The sequence below is a fragment of the Ischnura elegans genome, chromosome 6 (assembly GCF_921293095.1).
Source record: "Ischnura elegans chromosome 6, ioIscEleg1.1, whole genome shotgun sequence".
In the NCBI taxonomy this organism is placed as follows: Eukaryota; Metazoa; Arthropoda; class Insecta; order Odonata; family Coenagrionidae; genus Ischnura; species Ischnura elegans.
In genome coordinates this window covers 110,216,541-110,231,676 of record NC_060251.1, presented here as the reverse complement: position 1 = coordinate 110,231,676, position 15,136 = coordinate 110,216,541, and the positions used below count along the sequence as shown (strand labels likewise).

Below are 15,136 nucleotides of genomic sequence, written 5' to 3'. Positions count from 1 at the left end.
TTATTGCGACCCAATTTTCAACACGTTATGTTACCATCAAACTTCTTTAATCAAATAAATTTTCTTACCTAGCTACACTCACAAACTTTGACCTTTTTCAATCATGGAGAAATTTCACAAAACTAATCCTGAAACCGTTCGATTGCTAAACAACAATTACATTTCGACAAGTTGTTTTCGTATGAATGAGCCCTACTTGTGACTGAGTCATTAGAGAAATTTCACAAAACTAATCCTGAAACCGTTCGATTGCTAAACAACAATTACATTTCGACAAGTTGTTTTCGTATGAATGAGCCCTACTTGTGACTGAGTCATTAGATGAGTATCCGTGATAACTTTGTATTAGCTCATGTAACATTTACTGCAGTTCCTCTTTTGCACGTAGATGTGCAACATGGTATATAAAAAATGGTAAAGAGTTGAGTTTAGAGTGATTTAAAAAAAGAGCCGTCTTGGAAGTTCCTTTCCTTTATATTGTAGCATAACTTTGCTCCCTTTAAGACATCTTTTTATTTACAAGGTTTTGCGTCGATTTTTCATGAGAAGTGGAAATACGGGGTTATTATTATACAACCCTCCTTCCTTCACCCTCCGAAGATCACGTATTTCTTTACCTAGACCTAACCTTACGCTCTATAAACGTTGTTTCTTGTTTATAGGCCCATAAGTGTATAATCTATTATGTGAGTCATGTCTGAAATCAAAAAATAATAACTAAATTATGAAAAATATACAGTCTTGGTTGTTTAGAATGCAAAGTATGGAGGATATTTTTCTTTGATGTAATACCTTGTGATACATGTATGTACCTACTTAAATTCAAATGCTGTGTCTAAATGTTTCTATGTTAGCAGGACCTTTTATAAATGATGGTAGCCATAAAACAGGTTCTCCTTAATGGCCAACTATAGTAACTCTGTTGTATTTAATCGATTATATCCTGTTCTTTTTCTATTTAGGAGTAATAAAAACAATTAATTTAATATATATATTCTTAGAGGTGGAAAATGCAATACCGACGTCTTCCTCCTTTACGCAGCCAGCTACCCCCGGAAGAACGCGATGTGTGACACATCCAACCGAGCCTTTGAGAGGGAGAAGTTAGGGTGCTTAGATGTTATCAATTTGAGACCCTTTCATATGCGACCGACAAAGAAGCCAACATGACGACGACGCGGGCGACGGACGCAAATAATACTTTTCATTTTTCCGATTCGCGCTCGGAGGGGTTTTAATTATCTTCTTTTCATACCTGTTGAAACCCCTGTCTACTCAAAGCATCTAGCGATTTGATCAATGGATTTTCTTCCTCATAGGAAAATGCACTAAAATCGCTGGCACATTAATTGCTTATGCTTGGTTCCGCTAATAGTAGGACCCGCCCGCCTTTGTGACGGTGCGGGATTCCTCGTCCCTTCCCTTCCTTCCCTATCCAATCCCAGGAGGCGTCGTCGGGCTCCTATCGCGGCGGCGCCTCCTTCCTTGTTCCTTCCCGTCCTTCCCCTTCTGGGTGCAGAGGAGAAAACCTCGAGCTTACGGTCCCTGCCCCAGGAGTGTAACCTTGCGAGCCCGCCTTGGAGTCTCGTTTCCACTGTCTACTCAAAGTCACTTTTTCACATATACAGGTATTTATCAAGAAAATGTATTCCTACACATTCCTTTCAATATTTTCCATCAGTCGACACAACTGCATCTCCAATTGTCGCGATTTCTCTACTTCAGTTAGATTATGAAGCAGGTCTCTAATTACGCAATCTCCTTTTCTATTCTCATTTCTCCAGGTTAAAATTTGTTTAGGCTTCTTGAAAGAAATTCACTATTGCGGATCTGAGTGCTTCTTTAACTTATGGTGACACTGCGATCACTCAAACGAAAAATGCACTGTCTCGCATTAGTACTGTAACGGGTGATTTATGAGTTATTCCTCATACATACTGGTATCACAAAAACCACTTTTAAATTAAAAACACTATCAACCCACCGATGGGTTGTTACAGAGAGCGAAGAGTACAGTACTCCATGTACCACCATGGTGCAAAGACTACCAGACACACATCCGCAGCAGAGATAAACATTATTTATGTGTGCACTCGTGAGGCGGAAATATGAAAAGGGAAGCGAGTCTTTCAGACGCTCCACGTTCAATCCGGTTAAGTCTTTATTCCGTTTGACGGTCTCTTTTCCTCCCAAGGATGCCATTTTTCACCTTGAGAGGAATAAAAATTTATTCCGAAACATAATTCGTCCTCCTCTCTGCAGAAATTAAAGCTTTCCGCGATGAAAAGAGGGCGGTGTGAAAGGATGGATTCGCATTGAGGCTACTAGCAGGGAATAGGCGACCCTTCCGCCGTTGCTGCCATGGCGATGGAATTGCGAGGGTGGAAACACCACCCATGAGTGACGAAAAGCGAATCTGTTTCCAAGCTAGGGAAGTGTCCTCGTGTGAGGGTGAGAATAAAGAAAATATCCGGAAGAGAGCGTTGGAATCGGGAAAAGGAACACGCTCCTTCGAGATGAATGTGGAGGAGAAAGACTTTTAGCCTTTGAAGGATTAGTCCCTCTTTCTGCCATTCGCAAGCCGCTAGGAAATGACCTCTGATAAATAGAAAGCTTGATGGTTGTCTGTGGGGAAATCATTTCTCTTTACACCCTCAAAGAAGCCTGGATGACAGAACAGCAATTTAAAAAAATCTTTCACACTTGCCACCGCATTGCAACGAAACTAAAAATCTGCAAGAACGCTACAATTAGTTATCAATCGCTCAGTACTCAGTGCTCCTCCCCTAGAGTTGCTTTAGACGGAGATGGGTTGAGCTCGCCCCTGTTTAAGCTATTAGCCTGCGAATTTTACACCTACAAGCAACGGCGCCACTATCATACCCTGTGGCGACTCGAATTTCGAAGCTCAAAGCATTGTTTAATGAAATACAAGACTAGGCAGCTTGTTGAAATCATTAAACGATACCATTAAATCATTAGTAGAAAACACGCTTCAATATTAAGTCTTATAAATCAAAGCTAAATTTAATTCATTAGGGGTAAAAACCTCGAATTGCATTTCAGTGAATATATTATTAGAGGTGGTTCTTCTGGCGCCATTGAATAAACGATCTATAACCGACAAGAGGATTTAAAACATCTATTTATAGTTTTCAAAAACCAACATTCCAGCAACGATTTTAAACTCTAAAATATTATAAGCCAGGAGTAATGGTCAAGTGCACTCAATATGGACTAGTAAGTAGATATTTGTACAAAAAAATTGAGTTTAATCATTATATGCCTCGAATTTAAATATAGGATTTTATTTTCATTTATAAATGAGCTAATTACGATTGGAAACAGCGAAATGAACAAGTATTAATTATGAATGTGATTTTTAAATATACTTAGTATGTACTCCAATCCCTTTATTTAATTTTAAAATGCATATTGAAGTCAAATTAACGATAAAATACGAAATTAATTATCTTTAATTTTGAAATATCTTTTGAATAATGCGTTAAAAATGTCCAATTAGGGAATTTTCGGTATTTAACATTCAGGATTCTGTCTATCTCGTTGAAATAAAAACCTTTTTCCAACCTGTTTATACAATCACATAGTTAATTTGGAGTTTAAATTAAACAACTAGTTAATGTGAAAAGGTTTTTCGTTTGAAAGCGCAGGTACATCGCAAAACATACAATACTACTTCCTGATGGGTTTTAATTAAGTTGAAAATTATTAATGGTGGGAAAGGTAACCTTTTTTGAAAACGGAGAGCAATATTGAATATGATGGTAAAAACGGCTGCACAAGAGGCCCTCATTCCGGGATCCCCCGCTCAGGGGTCGCCCACTGTAACAACTGCGCAGAGTCCTCTGGATTGTTGATAATACACTACATAGTGTAACATTTGTGGCGTGTGTACATTATATACTTTGGAAAAATGTGATTTTTTTCCTTTACATACCTCCTTCGATGATATATTTTATGATCTGCAACTCTTGTGAAAAGTACATAAACTGTATGTCAGCTTGTGGTTTCCAGTTTTTCTTGGCTAATTTTCGGGAAGGATAATATTTCCGATTTTTCGGCACTTAAAATTGACCAGACTCGTCCTCAAACTCCTCGGATAATATCCATTGTGCCGTTTTCATGGAAGTTTACTCGGATATTACATGCGAAAATTCATCCGATCTAAAGATAACAATTCTCTCACAGCTGATATTGGACTTTTCAAAATCTGAAATTATTCCTTTGACAAGAACGCATCGCTATATAGTAGCCCTGGGAGCAAGAATAGTAGTTTCGGAAATAATTTGCCCTGTTTCAGACGTAAAATTGAGAGTTTCATATCCAGAAAAACGTCCTGTGAAAAGAATCAAAACTTGTCTGAAGCGCGATTATTTGTTATTTTTCAGGATTAAAATTCACAAATTGATAGTAAAATCTTCCTACTACATCAAGACCGAATAAATTATAATTTATAATTTCCGAATATGCGACGGGAATCGCGCATTTATGAAAAAACTGGGTTCATATCACTTTCCCTCATAAGAATCTGTAGAGACGGACGAACTAAAATGGCGGATTTCTCAATTCCCATAGTGGAAGTGTATGGAACGACTCGACCCTGTGAGGGAGTAGTGTAGAAAACAGCCATCCAGAGGACTCTGCAACTGCGCAGCGGCGGGCGCTGACATACCAGTGTTCTGAAGAGAGCTCATTGTAACTGAAATGATTGAGGCACTTCCATTGGATTTTGGTGGCCATTTTAGGAATTAATCACCATATTTAATTTTTATTTCTGAATATTACTCGAGACACTAATTCTATGATGGTAAAAGTGTAACAACATCGCAATGCAATCCAGTTTTGTGCTATTCTGAAAATGTCAGCGCACTAGCTAATAAGGTAGAGGTCGCCTTCTGAATTACAAGATTTTACCCGGAAGGACATATACTTATACCAAACTATGTAATAATTATTAGGACTATTGACCGTGAAAACGGTGTGACACAAGACATTATATTACTTATTTTCCCAATAATTAAAATCTTACGCAACATTAATGCTTAGAAGTAAGAAAAAAATAAAACTTAGTAAGGTTCTCTATTATTTTAAAATGGGAACGAACCGGGTTTCGTAACGTTGTTACATCTTCAGGATGATGACCTGACGTTGTAACCACGTTACGAAACCCGGGTATTGCCATATTAAAATAATAGTGAACCTTACAAAGTTGTATTTTTTTTACTTCCAATATGGAGAGGTTTCACTAAGTAAAGTCTGAAGTTATCAGTTATAGCTTAGAAGTAATGATACCCTAGGCAAAATGTAATCCTAATACATATTTCAATACGCTAAAACGCCACCTATTCCCACTCCACACCAAGTAACTAGGAAACTATGAACATGAAGAAGTTTGGATAAGCGTGCGAGAAAACAACACCCTAAGCCAACACCTTCTGAACACACTAATAGGAAGACGGGACAGCTAAATCGGCCACGTCGTGAGGGATGATTGCTTGATTAATACGATATTTGAAGGACAAGTGGACGCAAAAAAGGACAGAGGACGACATCGAATGAGTTAAACGGGACAAGTTGCGAAGGAAAAGATAGAGAAGTCATACGAAAATATGAAAGGATTAGAGGATGGGAGAGATATGTAGCGAATAGGGTGGTTTCCTATTATTTTTTTATTGCCTAAATCGAAAGATTATTACTCCTGGAGTGCCATTTCACGCTCTTAGATATTCGAATGACGATATCTATTTTTCGCGATTAAATGAAAATGAAAACTTTTCAAGCGCGCGAAAAGTCGACGGCTAAGTAGGAATGATGGGAAAAGTCCGTGTGACGTATTTCTGGTTCCTGTTGCCGCAAAGTGAGGTGACCTTGGGGCGAGGATGTGTGCGCCGCTGAGGTGCAGGTTGCTATCAGGTAGCTGAGTGCCCTGCTAGCAGGTAGCGCTTAGCATAAATAAGGATTATTATTCCCCTACGAAACGAAGGAAACTTTCCGACCTTAGCCAGTTTTAATAGGTGATTATTACGACATGTTTCCCTGAGCTCTGTGCCTCATGCATGCATTGGTAATCTCAGACAATGTAAAACTCCTACCTACTCGATTGGAAACTAGGTCCCCGTGACGTCATGTGGAGTGGCATCGCATGGGCGCCAATCTGGCATTTTTGAAATGAGGATAAAATTGACCATTGCCATTCGTCTGAACTGGGATTTCTAAAACCAAATAATTTGTATATTATGAATACACTAATGGTGGGTAACGAATCGCAATCAATGCCTTTCGTTTTCTTTGATGAAGTAAACTACCCTATTGAAGCGCAGCAGCCAAGCGGCCAATGGGCTCAGTGGCGCAGCGAGGGGGGCTTTAGGGGATAACCCCCCCCCTCCAGAGCTTAGAGAAATTTTTAAGTTTAATCCATTTCACTTAATTTGATTAATATTGCTTATAGAATGTAAGGATCAATAAAATATCTCTCAGAAAGCCGTAAAACTCACCATTTAGTGCCATTATTCTGAAAAAATTTCTTGGGCAGGACCCCCGCACCTCCCGCTTACCCTGGCGGGTATTCCACACTGCCAGACCCCCCAGTGTTAGTTGCGCCCAAAGCCCCCCTTAGCCTTGATTCTTGGCTGCGCCCCTGAATGGGCTGATGATATATGATGGCAGCAACCATGATCAAATGGTGACACCAACCATGATCATGTACAAATAGCTCGCAGGCAGTTGATTAAAAACTGCAGATTCGCAGAGATGAAAAGAGTGCAATCTATGTCCATACAAAAACGCTTATTCTTGATATTCCACACGAATGAAGTGGAAACAACAGTTCGAAGGCTAAGTCCACCAGAGGAAATTGGAGCCTTCCAATGGGTATACTTTAAAGAAACGGATGGCCCAAGGCCCGTCGAGAACAAAGACATTTCTACAGATCATGTAAATGCCATCCTCGTCATCCATCTCCTCTCCACAGGGTCTCTTCCAATGTTATAAAATTGGACTGGGATAGGAGAGATCCTCGGCCATTTCGGAGGCTACACTCACTGTGGCGGCGCGGGGAAATAAAACACCACGTCCGGAACCGTCGTCTAATATTATGCAAATCATGAGTAATCCCCAGAGAGGCTTAATGGACTTGACAATTTAAGGCTCACCACATTCATTACATTCCGCCGCAAGCCGAAGAGAGAACGGGTGAATTTCAGGGCAATAAAAGCTTATAGTCTGTTCATTCTATCTCTGCAAGTAAGCTGATGTGGCCAAAGCAAGTGGAGATGAGGGGAGGGAGTTTCCCGAGAAGAAAGAAAGAAAAGAAAGTCTCAATAATCACCTATTAAAACTGCCTAAGGTCGGAAAGTTTCCTTCGTTTGATAAGGTATTAATAATCCTTATTTAAGCCAAGCGCTAAGTGCTAGCAGGGAACTCAGCTACCTGCTAGCAGCCTGCGTCGTATCAGCGCTCAAGGCTCGCCCCAAGGTCACCTCACTCGGCGCAGGGGGAACCAGAACGACGTCACACGGAGTTTTCCCAGCATTCATACTTAGCCGTCACGTTTTCGCGCGCTTGAAAATGTCCACTTTTCATTTAATCGCGAAAAATAGATATCGTCATTTAAAGATCAAAAGCGTAAAATACGTACTCAAGGAGTAATAATCTTTCGATTCAGGAAATAAAAAAATAATTGGAAAGCACCCTATTCGTTAACGTAAGTCACCACCAACCAGATCCGTTGACTGCAGCAACATCAAAGATTAAGCTGAGAGGAAGTCGCGTTGGATATATCAGATGTGGGATGAGGGCAAGGCGCGGGGGATGAGAGGGTGGAATTTGAAGTGAGGGGTGGGGAGGAAGAGGCAGCAAATGGAACGGGTTCCTCTCAATAAAGGGTTTTCCCCCTGGCGAGGTTAATTGGAGAGGAAGTACTCAGGAGGAACATAAGTACCAGATGAGGTGGGAGACGTGAGATGGGACCAGAACGAGGGGTTTGGCTCGGAATGGAAGGCCCCAAGGAATGACTGTTCGAGGGTGGACTCCGTGTAATGGTCGAAGGAGCAAAGTATTATGAACTGGAACGGTATGCCTGATAAGAATGGCAAAAAAGGTACAGATGGTGCCGCAAATAAAGTGCAGCTCTCCATGAGACATGAATTAAATTCTGATTGTGTCTGTGACCTCCGACAAATTTTCCAAGGTGCGTTTGAGAATTTTTCATTGGTATAAGAACAATAAAGCATTAATATGTCGCTTCATCTTTTACACACTTTTGGCTATGCTGCTCCTTGTAGGCCCTTTTGTAGGCTTTCTAGGAGTGGTGACAATAGGGTAGTTTCCTTCATCTAAGAAACCGAAAGGCATTGATTGCGATTCGTTACCCACCATTACTGTATTCATAATATACAAATTATTTCGTTTTAGAAATACCGGTTTAGACGAATGGCCATGGTCCATTTTTATCCTCATTTGAAAAGGGCCAGATTGGCGCCCATGCGATGCCACTCCACGTGACGTCACAGGGACCTAGTTTCTATAGGAGAAGATAGGAGTTATACATCGTCTGAGATTACCAATGCATGCATGAGGCGCAGGGCTCAGGGAAACATGTCTTAATAATCACCTATTAAAACTGGCTAAGGTCGGAAAGTTTTCTTCGTTTGATAAGGTATTAATAAACCTTTTTTAAGCCAAGCGCTACCAGCCAGCAAGGTACTCAGCTACCCTCTAGCATCCTGCGTCCTATCAGCGCTCAGAGTCTCTATCAAGGTCACCTCACAAGACGGGAGGGGGAACCAGAAATACGTCACACGGAGAGATTTCCTTACCCGTCGCGTTTTCGCGCGCTTGAAAATTTTCACTTGTCATTTAATCGCGAAAAATAGATATCGTCATTTAAAAATCTAAAAGCGTGAAATACGTACTCCAGGAGTAATAATCTTCCGATATAGGCAATAAAAAATAACAGGAAACCACCCTATTCAGCGGAGAGGCTTACGGGATATGCAGCGCGTGTGTACATCTTCGCAGGCAAGTTTCGCCGGCATTGCAGCTGAATACTACAGGTAGATGGAGTGTAAAGAGGTGGTCTCAACCGCCATTAACCCTTAACCAGTGACGTGCAATTCTTGTTACACTACCAGTAACGTGCGGTCTGGGAGACCGCAACAAAACAAAAATTCATAAAACGTTGCAAAGTCATTTTTATTGCTTAATTAAATGTTTCTTTGACTTCTCAACTATTATAATACTTATAATATGATGCATTTCCAATACGAACCAACTTTTCAGTAAACATTTTTATTTGAAAAAGGATTCAAAAACTGATATAAAATACTTGAGTTATTTTTTACTATAGTACTTTTTTTAATTAACTACTCAATTATCCACGTTATAAACTAAAAATGCTTCCTTAAAAATTGTAATATAATTATTATTCTTGAAAAATCACTTGGAATTTGTTTTTAGCAACTTTTTGAATTATTTCCATCAGCATTACGTTTAATGGTTTTTCCAATTTGGTGACGTGAGGTCTCACAGACCGCTACTCAAATTCAGTTGCGAATTTTCAGAATTAAATTATAAAACCGTTAAATTTTAAGAGTGCTATGTCCTCCTTATACAAAACTATGACGCTCACGAGGATCATAGATATTTTGAAATCTTAATTTTGAAAATATTCATAATTTTAGAAACGCAGCGGTCTCTCAGACAGCACGTCACCGGTTAAGGGTTAATAAAAATCCTTTGAAGTCAGGTGCCTTTGCATAGATACATTTAGGAGTCCAGAGACTTCTCATTTTTCCGTCTTTCAAGGCTTTTTCCATTTCATTTCTCTCCCGAGTTTGTTTGAGAACTCTTTCGCACGAGTTGGATAGCTTATCGAAGTTTTACGTGGGTTGACGCAAAGGAGCCATCTGCAATGCCATTGACATTGCTGTTAACGAAGATGGACACACGCGGTTCGTATCCCTCAAACCTATCCGCTGCTCCTTACATATATTAAAAAATTTAATAGATTGAAGATATTAAGAGCTCAAGAAAAAAATTCATAAGTGCATGTGGCAAGTAAATCATCAAATCATCATAATTCACTAACTCTTGGTTAACCTTGTGGTATTCCATTATGAGTTTTTCCTGGATATACACAATTACTTATACCACTTTTTTATATAAGAGCGTGACCCGGGTTTCAATGAATAATCATCATCATGCGCTAGTTGTTTAGCGCCTGATGATGTTGATTATTCATTGAAACCTGGGTCGCGCTCTTATATAAAAAAGTGGTATAAGTAATTGTGTGTATCCAGGAAAAACTCATCAAATCATTACCAAAAGGTAGTCTTAACAGTTGGTCTCAATAGTACCAACACACACAATATTAGTACCCCTTATCGTATGAAAAAAATAATTGACCCATTTCTTCATTTATTATAATTTTCCTTTTGAGTTAGCCAACAGCTTGAATTAGTAGGATATCGAGAGGAGAAAAATGAAGCGAAGGGAAAGTGAATACCTTTTGTATCTTATGGTTCGTTATGGAACTTTGTTTATGGTAAGTGAAAAAAGCCTTAACATTATCACATTAGGTCAATCCTGAAATTAAGTCACTGATTAAAGTTTTCACTGCCGTTGCATTTACAAATATAACACCACAAACTTTCTTTACATTACCCACCTCCATATGTACAAGTCTCTTCCCTAATATATAGTAGCTTCATTATATTCAAATTCCCAGTATGCCAACCCCTTGAAATAGGCCTCTTTCATGACAAAATTTCTGCTAAATAATTCTGTCTGTACTTAGTTAATCACGAGTAAGCAAAACCTGTGAAAACAAAGCATTAAAGGTAGAAAGAGCTGAGGCCAGTCATGCAGCAGACATTAAGGGAATGAAAACATCCATTTGAGTATGATTAAACACTTTTATTCACACAAAATATATTCATAAGATACAGGCTTGGCTACAAATTGAATAAGGTTGTTTGACAATAAGGGTAGAATTAATTCTTTAATAGAAATAGTTATACCTTTCTGAATCTTTCTTCTGAAAGTATAGGCCTTGAGAAGTTGGTAAGCCCACTTATTATTTTAATTATCTCATCACTATATTTAACCATTGACATAGGAAAGCCATCACTCATTATTTTAAATTTTTTAAGTCTCTCAATGACTCTCTCTACATGCACTCTAGCTTTCGCTATTTCAGCTGTTTGCACAGCTTCTGCCTTAGAGAACACACTCTTTTTTCTCAGAAATGGAGGATGGATCACCCCTATCCCTTGTTCCTCACACAAAGATTTAATAAGGAACCCTTTATCTACCATTATCTCATCCACATAGGGCTCTAACAAATTGAGGATGTTGCTCTCTTCAAATATTTTCCTGTCGGAAGCTCTGCCTCCATATCCAGCACTCACAAAACTTATTATACCCCCAGGGGTGACACCTACCAGGTACTTAATTGTGTGCTGCCCTTTATATTGAGAGTACGACAGGATACGGCACTTCAAACACTTAAATTTTGACAAGTATACCTCCGTGCAATCAAGGATTACGCGAACCTTTCTAAATTTATCAAAACATTTGGGCATATTTATTAGAATGTTTTCCTTGGAGGGCCAAACAATCCCACACTGAAGTATGCTGGCCAGAGGTGGGAGAGAGGTACATATAATGTTCTTACAAGTTGTTGCTGTACAGCCAAAAAGCACCGAGAGGACTGCATACGACCAGTTAAGTTTCAGCTTCATCAACGTCATTACAACCTTCTCCTGGTTGCTGAAACTTGAGCGATTACTCTCTGGACATTTCAGAGAAAAAATATTGACAATACAAAAAAGTTTAAAAAATGTGTCTATGCCTGTAAATGTTATTAGAGTTTTAGGAGTCGCAATTATATCTGTGAATGACCTCTTAAATTCCCCACTTGAGACCTGACACCCAAATTCTCTTGTCTCTGGGGTTGCCTGGACCTCAATGGAAGCCTTAACAGCAGGGAAGGTTTCTCCCAAAGAAACCAGGACTTGGGCAGCCTCATGCTCCTCAGGTGATATCACAGGATGCTCTTCTGTCTCCCCTTCAACATCACCTCCGCAGCCAATGTCATGGTGCTCAACAAGAGTCTATTACAAAGGAAAGGGGGAAATGGAAATATTACAAAAATGCCATCATGTAAAACTTGAATATTTTAAGCTAAAAATCTCAGTTCCTTAAACCCTATGCATAGAACTTGGAGGTAGTCCACCATTTAAATTATAATTACATTAAGTGTTGATGAATGCTTCAAATAATTCCATTTTGTCAGCACATAATCCTCCGTATAATCCTATATCCAGTGCAATTGAGTGTCTCCTCAATTTATAAAATCATTATCCCAAATTAGATACGCAATGGCAATGGACCATATTTAGATGGTCTTTTAAATACAAACTTAAGCACTTGGACATATATACGAGTCTCAAGAAAAGCCAAAGACAAATACAGTGAAAAAATAGTGATGCCAATTTGGAGCTAGAACGGACCAAAAAATGAAATGAAATTCACCTTCAAAGATTGAAGAGGTCTCTGACGAGAGGGCTTTTTAACTGTCAGGTCATGAGTAGATCCAATGGGCAGATTTAAGGAAGGGATTGCCGATTTTTTCAGATGCCTCTGCTTCGCCGGTACATCTGTAAAAAGAACAAAGAATATAATTAACTTTTTAGACCTGAACAATCACGCACCCTTTACTTTCTCATGGCAATAACTGATACAGTTATGATAATGAAGAATAATTTGAACACATTTAATTACCTGGAAGTATGTAATCACTCCTTAAAAAATGCTTGGAGCATACGACCATGCTCTTAGTCACAGTATTCCCAATTTTGAGTCGATGAATCCACGCCTTACGCCGGTTAACTCTCTCTCTCTCTCGCCCCAGATGTTCTGAATTACAGCAGTCTCTCCATCCTTCGGGAACTCATGAAAGCGAGCGGTAATATCCCTCCTGGCTTTTGATGAGCATTGAGGCACACAACAAAACCGATTGGAATTGTTTTTCCTGGGGGAAAATGTCGCCGGTTGCTGCATGCTGGCTTCAAGCTAAAGTAACCGTGTACATGAGAAAGAGCAAAATAAAAATTAGCGAAAATAGTTTGGGTAGTGAAAATTGTAATCGATTCTTCCACCTCGGTCACCTGTTCGGTCTGAAATGAACAAAAAACTAACTCACTAAAAAATTTCAGAATAACATTTAAGGAAACGTCCACTATTCGCCGACGGAGATGCTTTATGGATTCTTTACGAATCTAAAAGCGAGGCTCTGATAAATAACACTAATCTCAGCAGGGTAGAAATGAAAAAGTGTAATACGTTGGTTATCAAAAATGCTTGAAACCTAAATTGGCTGCGTCAGAGGAAAGGAGGAATTGTAGGGACTACAACAAATTCAATAAACCTTAAACACAAATATAAATACATTAAATATATTACTTGCGACGTTATGATGGCTTGATACCAACAAAATAACAACGGAAAAGTGAATACACCAATATTGCCAATGATTTCTCAACGTGGTTTCCTTTACTACCACCGCCACAGGAAAAGATGCATTGCAGCGATTAAAGCAATCAATATATCTCAACGATAATAATAAATGTATAACATACATTACTTACAACGTTATCACAGGAATAACAAAATAATTAGAGAAAACTCAATATACCCAACAATGCCAATGATTTCTCAACGTGGTTTCCAATCGTCGTGGTTTAGCGTCAAGGGCAATGATAAATTGCAGTGGTCAAAATCAATTCAAGAACCTCACACTTATATACAAATGCATAAAATACATTACTTACGAAGTTATCAAAGCTTGATACTAAAAATTTATCCAGAGAAAACTGAATACACCTTACAATGCCTATCACTTCGCAACGTGGTTTCAGTATAACCTACGTCACAGTACAGTGACGCATTGTAGCAATTAAAAGCAACTTAAAATCCTCATACACAATATAAATGGATAAAATATACATATTACGACGTAATGATAGCTTAATGTCAACAAAAAATTAAGAAAATCAGAAATTAACTAACAATACCAACACTTGATCGACCTGCGGCATATGCCTAGCCTCCGTTGCAATGCGTTGGTTCCCTCGAAGCTCTACTTTCGAATTCGGCCGATAGTTGGCGTCTCCCTGGTCCGGATTCCCGAATAGCAAGCAAGGCGAGGGATTGTTGTAGCAGCGGAACTGGGGACGAAAAGGAAAGAACGCGTTGGATTGCGGTGACTGTGAGAGGGAGAATTCCTTCATGCCGCTCACGACAGAAGGCGCACAGAAAGAAGCCGCTTTCATTAGAAGGGGTTGGAAATTAGGAGTAATATGAGGTGGACAAGGGGAGGGTATGCTCTTGGACGAAGCAATTAAAGGGAGAGGAATGATCGATGGTGAGATCAGAAACGTAACTTGTCCGCACCATAAAACACTATTGGCCACTGATGTTTGTCTCCAAAGAATAAAAAACCATAACTTATCACGCTGGTACTTTACCCAGAGGCTTCCTTTTCCACTTAGAATGCCGTAACGAATAGAGAGAGATGAAGATAAGTATTACACGAAATGATTCTCATTAAATATGAAAAAATCAACGTCTTTTAAACTAATTAAGAACAAATAAAAAATTGCGAGACCCATTAAGAACTGCTATGGATCAAAAAATGATGTTGCGTAATTTTTGCATGGATAAGGAATGGTACCGCTACTGCCTCGGACGTTAGTTCTTGTTTTGGATTGGTTGAAAAATTAAGGTCAGGCGTATTTCAGCACTATGAAATCTCACTATATCACCACGCCAAACAGAAACGATACACTATGATATAGATGTTGGAGTCCGGGTGTCTAGAAAACGCAGTTTTCCTCATCATCATCTTCACTGGTCAACAATCCTAGGATTGGTTTGACGCAGCTCTCCATTCAATTCTCCTATCAGCTAATATTTTCACACCTACGTATTTCCTCTCTTTCGAATCTTTCTTCACATGTTCCACATATATTTCATTCGAGATCTTCCTTTTCCGTTCTTGCTATCCACTTGTCCCTCGACGATTGTCTTCATCAGGCCATCATGTCTCAAGATG

The 15,136-nt window shown here is 39.2% G+C and overlaps 1 protein-coding gene across 1 annotated transcript; it reads right to left on the bottom strand.

Moving 5' to 3' along the window:
* Nucleotides 1-7,922: 7,922 nt before the first annotated feature.
* On the bottom strand, nucleotides 7,923-13,219 carry LOC124161446. Its single transcript, XM_046537767.1, has 5 exons — nucleotides 12,805-13,219; nucleotides 12,556-12,680; nucleotides 11,939-12,134; nucleotides 11,696-11,812; nucleotides 7,923-8,098 (listed from the first exon to the last, which is right to left on the bottom strand). Exons 1-5 carry the CDS (start codon nucleotides 12,851-12,853, stop codon nucleotides 7,923-7,925), a joined length of 663 nt encoding a protein of 220 aa, XP_046393723.1. The 5' UTR covers nucleotides 12,854-13,219.
* Nucleotides 13,220-15,136: the final 1,917 nt, after the last annotated feature.

Bases quoted from the DNA above. Each gene is read 5' to 3' on its own strand.
- LOC124161446 (XM_046537767.1), bottom strand. From the start codon at position 12,853: ATGGTCGTATGCTCCAAGCATTTTTTAAGGAGTGATTACATACTTCCA. The intron at 12,135-12,555 runs GTGAATTTCATT...CCTTTGTAATAG, and splicing joins GACCTCTTCAATCTTTGAAG to ACTCTTGTTGAGCACCATGA. The intron at 11,813-11,938 runs GTGGGGAATTTA...TGAAATGTCCAG, and splicing joins ATTTGGGTGTCAGGTCTCAA to AGAGTAATCGCTCAAGTTTC.